The sequence below is a fragment of the Lepisma saccharinum genome, chromosome 1, assembly GCF_977018435.1.
Source record: "Lepisma saccharinum chromosome 1, izLepSacc3.1, whole genome shotgun sequence".
Taxonomy (NCBI): domain Eukaryota; kingdom Metazoa; phylum Arthropoda; class Insecta; order Zygentoma; family Lepismatidae; genus Lepisma; species Lepisma saccharinum.
This window is the reverse complement of record NC_139229.1, coordinates 178,536,739-178,543,271: the sequence shown is the minus strand read 5'-3', so window position 1 is coordinate 178,543,271 and position 6,533 is coordinate 178,536,739. Positions and strand designations below refer to the sequence as shown.

Sequence of the window (6,533 nt, the reverse complement as noted above, 5' to 3'; positions counted from 1 at the left end):
AATACTCTTTTAACTCACGAATGGTGTGCGGATTGTCTTTGTATACTTTATTTCCTCATTTTTCTTTCCACTTTTATTCAGAACTGACCCTGTTACTCTAAACTTTTTTACGAGGTTTAATATAGTGGTCCTATGTGGAACGGGAACACCAGGAAATTTCGTTGCAAAACGTCGTCGCACTTCTCCACAATTCCTCTTTCCGAAGTAACACTCGACAAGATAAATCCTTTGTTGTAATGTAAACTTTTGTGGTGCCATATTAATCCACAATCTTCAACACACAGACACGACACAACACAACTTCTGAGGGAGGATTATACTGGCGTCAGTCTCCAACGTCAACAGAAGGGGAAAGAGAGCGAAGGCAGGGAGAGCGAAAAAAACAGACTGCAGCGTGCGACTGTCGCTAACCCTGTTCACAGGGAAAAACAAGCGCTGATGCCGGGCCGCTTGCCGCCGAGTCTCGTAGCGAATGTCAGGGAATGCTCTGTAGATATGTCCATGAATTTTTCAGAATTCGAATCTAGGACTCTTTACGTTCAGGGGTCTACGCTAAGCACTTACTCCGCTATCACGGTGGGTGGCTTTTCTTTAGACTGCCACAATAATTTCGACATTCGTCTCACACTGAATACATTAATTATATCTATGTATTTAAAGTCATGCCGCATTTATTTGTTACAAAAATGTACATGGTAAATTTTAAAAAGGCTCTTAACAGACTTCTTGAAGTCTCACATTTTAATTAATTAACTCATTGCCAAATTTTACAACATAATACTCAAGATACTTTCTCTGGAAGATTTCTTCTTCGTGTTGCTCGTCTCCATTTCTTGTCAGTGATGTGCAGCGGTGCCATTTGTGTAGTTGGATTTTTGTAGTCTTACCGCTTTCATCCAAAGTCCTCCCTTTATTGCAGCAAAGAAGGTGTAACAATCCAAATCTGCCGTTGTTCTCTTTGTTGGGATCAATTCGTAATTCGACAGCAGGTGGATTATGCCTACTTTAACTTGCAAGTACGCAAAGCGTGCACCTGGGGAAAATGTGTAGATGTCAAGATGTTAGGAAACAAAATCCTATGTATGTATACATGTAATACATTTTTAAATAGATCAAATGACTCAAGTCTAATTTTTATGATAAAAATACATACAATGTCCAGCATAAACAATTTCGATTTTATTAAATTGACAATTCTCACAAATTGTCCATAAAGTCACACATGGGAAACTATTTTAGAAGATTCACAATTAGTTGGCAGTTAGCAAAAATGAAGCTGGTTTTAAGAACTTATTACATCATTTGAGTGTCATTTGGACGGAGTTCTGACATTTCCGACACCGTCATTTGCGACACTAAGGCAAAAACTGTTGTTTTTTTCGTCATAAGCGACACTACTTGGATTTTCCGCTACGATTTCTAATTTGTTTACCAGAATTAGCGACATTTGCGTACGTGCAGCAGCAATAGCGTCTCTGAAGAAAGTATTTCCCGAGCCTCAGATCAGTGGTTGTAATGATCGATCACTTTAACCAATGTTTCTGGCGAAAGGTGCTGGAGTTTGGACTGACAAACGATTACAAAACGGATCCAGACGTGCGGCTGTGTATAAGAATATGTTCAGCTCTCTCTTACCTCCCTGTGGCTGACGTCGATGATGGATGGCTGTGTGTGATGGAAGATGTGCCAAACCCAGTGATGTGCGTCTACGCGTAAACAACGAAAGTCTACATTGTACACGTAGACTATTTTATACACGTAGATTATGTAATCTATGTAAACAACATGGCGAAAGGTGATAACTTACCAAAGGGCGCCCTGGAATTAAAAAAAATATATATACACAGCGTATCAGTTGCTGATGTGTGAGGAGAACTTTTCATATACTGTTTCTTCCAAATTCGAACAATTTCTCACCTAGGAAGAAACCTAATATAGGAAATATTCTAGTGTTTTATGGGGAAAAGACCACTCTTGCCTCACGACTGCAATCTGTTGTTGTTTTTTGCATACTATTTATCTTCTTCCATAGTTGGTAATAGAAGAGAAGAGAAATTTTGTTGTAAATAGGGTTCTTTTCATTTCGTTAGGAATCAATATAGTTGAAAATGTTACTTTCCTTTCATGAAAGCCTTGAAAATTAATTTTAATGCACTTTAGGTTGTCTACGTAGTCTATGTAAACTACAACCCTATGTAATCTACGCGTAGATTACGTGTAGACAACGCATGTAGACGTAAATTTATAGTCTACGGCACATCACTGGCCAAACCACGACATATTGAAAAAAAATTTGGATTATATCGTTCTACATTTCCATGTGGAACTGCTCCCAACAGCGGCACAGGACTAACAATGCAGTCGAGGGATGGAACCATACAGTTAATGTATTGACGGAAAAGTCAAGTCCTAACGTGTACCAATTAGTGAAGACTTTAAGATTAGAAGTTGTGTACAACAACTACTTATGTGAGAGGAGGGCCTTGAATCTTAAAGGGAAACGTAGACGACGTCAGTACATTACATTAGATGAGAGAATACAAAGAGCGTTTGCCGACTATGAAATGCATAGAGATCTTAAGCGCTTTTTTAGGAGAATGGCGTACGTTCAGAAATTAGAATGAAAATAGTAAGATGTTGGTTCAACTACAAGAGAAACGACACATTCTACATTTCTACATTGACAAGGGATTGCAGTCTGCTCCTATACTGACAAGGGATCTAAAAAATCCGTCATTGACAAAGGATAAATACATCCAGCTTTTAAACATCCAGCTTCCATGATGCACTGTGAAGGAAAACTAATAAAGGTTTTAAAAAAACACACCAGCTTCCAAGATGCTGCCAGTCCTAAGCCTGGATAAAGTGTGACGGGAAGCTATTTACACTTTGTGTCGCAGATGACGGTGTCGCAACTGTCATGGAATATATTTTCCATACAGTGTCGCATATGACGGCAGAAATGCTTGTGTCGCATACGACGGTGTCTCAAAAGTCGTGGATTCCATTTGGACTTAGTACTGTATTTAAACGTGTTAATAATTATTTAATGCAAGAGTTGGGGACATTGCAGGTGAATTATTAACATTAATTGTTCTATTGTCAACACAATTTACAATTATAGCACATTCTGGTATATTTGAAATAAACAAAAAACTTCCCTATACCTTCATGCAACTCAAATCTCTATCTTGCAATTCAATTACAGAGTTTTTATTTTTATATGGCACGGTTCAAATCCGAGAACTTTTCTAACGATGGAAGCGGCCCCGGCGCCCACCCAGCGTCGAATAACATGGGCACCTGGGGGAAACCCTGGGGGGTAAAGGCGGTCAGGGGCGTGATGCTGATCACATCACCCCCACTCACGACCGGATCAAGAAAGTGTGGGGCGTTACCCCCACACCCCCTATACGCCTTCATGGCGTGGTGCTAAGCACAGGGGAACACTTTACTTTTTTTTTTACTTTTTAATGCAAATTAATACTAATGATTTGCTTTCCCGTGGATAATCGAAATCTAATACCGGTCTAATATACATACCAATACAATTTCTAGGCCCTTCTCCAAATGGTAGGAATGTGAAACTTGGTCTCGTACTCTTGTTCTCCTCAGCAAACCTGTCTGGATCAAACTTCTCCGGTTGACGGTAGATATCTGGGTCGTGATGAACGCCGGAAACAGATATCAGAACATCCGTGCCTTTCTTGAGAGTGAAGTCACTTCCTGGGATCTTGTAATCCTTGGTACATACTCTGTTCAGGACGGGAAGAGGTGGATACTTGCGTAGACCCTCTGAAAACATGTAAACAATGAATTTTTTATTCCAGTTTTTCACCATACATGAATATTTACAACACTTATGCTGCGGTCACACAGAACGCTACGCGTTTATATATTCGTGAAATGCGGGAAAATTTATCGGTTGTCATGTATTGTTCAATTAACATACTCTTGTTAGGTGCTATACAGTCAACGCAAAAGTTGATTCATTCTGTTTTCAGCAATGTAAAGTTAAAAGATGGAAACAAAATCGTCAATGAGGGGAGGATCCAATATAATAATAATAAATAATAATTTCATTCCTTAAAACGACATAGAATGTAGCAGAAAAAGTACGAAAATAGCGATGGACATATTACCTGCTGTTAGAGCCCAACACATATATTTCTGCCATGCCATGCGCGACACAACTCAAGAAGCAGTGTTGCTAATGGAACAGATGAAAAATGGCTGCAGTGCGCCGATGCACAGCTGTTACGTACAACAAGGAAATTAGAGAATTCAGGACTATCTAAAGTTGAGTTTTAAATGTCATGCATTATACCAGGACTAGGATTAATATGTACTAACAAGTGGCTTTGTATGTAGCTACATACATATGGACTAAAAATTCGCAAAATATGGACTAACACATACGTAAAATTACCAAAAATGCTGCAAATCCACATGCAATTCTCGTGGCACACCATCAGCACAGGTTTGCGGTTAATGTGTGGTGTGAGATAGTGCATGACCATTTGATTGGGCTGTACATTTTCCCTGTTCGCCTGTTTGGGGGTACATATCATTCATTTCTTAGTGATGTTTTGCCTGAACTGTTGGAGGACGTGCCCTTTGCACTGATGTAAGGACTATGGTTCCAACCCGATGGGTGGTGCACCACCACATTTCGACAAAAATGTGCGTCACTTCCTCAATGGCTTGTTCCACAATCGGTGTATTGGTAGGGATGGGCCTGTGCCGTGGGCAGCAAGATCGCCGGACATCACTCCCCTGGACTTCTTTCTATGGGGAGAGATGAAACGCCTCGTATACGAAACACCTGTCGTGTCAGCCGAGGATCTCGTTGCACGCATTAATTTCGCCGCAGCGACGATAGCAGAGACCGCGGGGTTGTTTGCTCGCACTAGACAATCGTTGATTCGGTGTTGTCATCTCTGCGTGGAAGTTAATGGCAGACAGTTTGAACATCGTCTGTGATGTGGTTCCCTCGGCACCTCCACTCTGCACACAGTGAACATGTCAACATATATGCAACCTAGCGCAGCACCACCACCATCTTTGTTTTTCTACGTAATGGTGATGTTCACTAAGGATATTCGCTTTCTTCTTAGTTGTCAGTCTCCACATATCACTTTCCGTGGATAACACATCTCGCTAAACCCTTCCCTACCCCCACGACTTCAACAGACCCATTCGCTTCCTTTGGGGAATCCCCTGCGCATCAACTTCACACATCTGCCATGTGCTTTTTTTAATAGAGCATGCCGCATTTCTTTGTGGAACGCCCTTCGCCGCGGTCATATGGTTGGCCGTTGTGCCACTATTTGCTTGTAAACATAATTTTCCCACTTTTTCCCACTTCAATAACTCCGAATGGGTGCCGTTTTCGGCATTTCGTCACATGAACTTTTGTGTTTATTTTCACTTGTAGAATCACCTCCTAAGCGTTGGAAACGAACTTTAGTAACACCCTGTGTATATATATTATGTAGTACAGTAGATAATAAGATAAAACTGATTGTGATTACATGAAAAGTTAATTTTAGACTGATTTTATATAAAATAAAAAATTCTCTATGCCACCAAAAAATATGGGGATACGATACGGGGAAGTTTCGTAAGGGTCAGAGTCCCCTCGGTTCCCCTTGACACGTCCTTGTTGCATTTCATCCAGTGCGTTCTGGAAACGAGCTAATGGAACCAATTTTATATTCCACAAACCTAATGGTCTTAACAACTGACTGAAGTCAACTGTCACTGGCTTGTTAACTTTAATCCATCTTCCTATTTTTGGTGTATTAAAATGTTACTTTAGCCCTTCAATCCCCCTTACCTTAAATACCTGGTGTATTTAGATTTACCACCAAGTTCACTGTGATTGGACTACTACATGCGTAAATACACAGATTCTGTGAGGGAGAATTCACAGAGAAGCGACAGACCTCACATATCTCATGAGTAGAGCCCGGAAGTTTGGCAAAATGCCTCCTTTATCTACTGCATATATTGATAAACTTTTTCCGGATATACATTTTTTATGTTGTTTCGAATGTTTTAGAAGCCTTTTCATTTTGCCTATTTTGCCTATTTGGGACCCCACTGCCTATTTTTAATTATAATGCCTTTTTTGCCTTATTCAAGGAAATTTGACCATTTTTTTAAAAAAAAATGTGTATATAAATTATTTTTCTACCAAAAAACGTTGTTGGCATTTATTTTTCTTCCGTTTATTATGTGAATAATTTTCGCCTTATTTAAGTAATATTGAACTCCTGCATGTTTCAACATTGCTGAAGGAGAAAAGTGTGAGAAAAAAGTATTTCATGCTGAGTTAGGATATTGCCTTTCGGTTAACATTTCCTTGTGCATGATTGACTGCTGAAGTGGACAGGTTGATTTCGAACACAAAGAAGATATTTCTGAAATCTCCCTCTCGAACCCGAAAATTTAAGGAAGTTGCATCTGAGCTTAGTTTACCTCCGCAACCAGTCTTGACCAAAAGGGGTACCTGGATATCAGCAGGTATA

The 6,533-nt window shown here is 39.9% G+C and overlaps 1 protein-coding gene across 4 annotated transcripts in view; it reads right to left on the bottom strand.

Moving 5' to 3' along the window:
- Positions 1–653: 653 nt before the first annotated feature.
- The window catches only part of LOC146004519 (cytochrome P450 6k1-like), a 39,434-nt gene continuing 33,554 nt past the window's right edge, over positions 654–6,533 (bottom strand). For all 4 annotated transcript variants that reach the window (XM_083143409.1, XM_083143401.1, XM_083143424.1 and 1 more), the window contains exons 4-5: positions 3,544–3,795; positions 654–1,033 (exon numbers count right to left, since the gene is read on the bottom strand). In XM_083143409.1, coding sequence (XP_082999535.1) covers positions 837–1,033; positions 3,544–3,795 — 449 coding nt within the window. In that variant the 3' untranslated portion in view covers positions 654–836. The remainder of the gene's footprint in view (positions 1,034–3,543; positions 3,796–6,533) is intronic.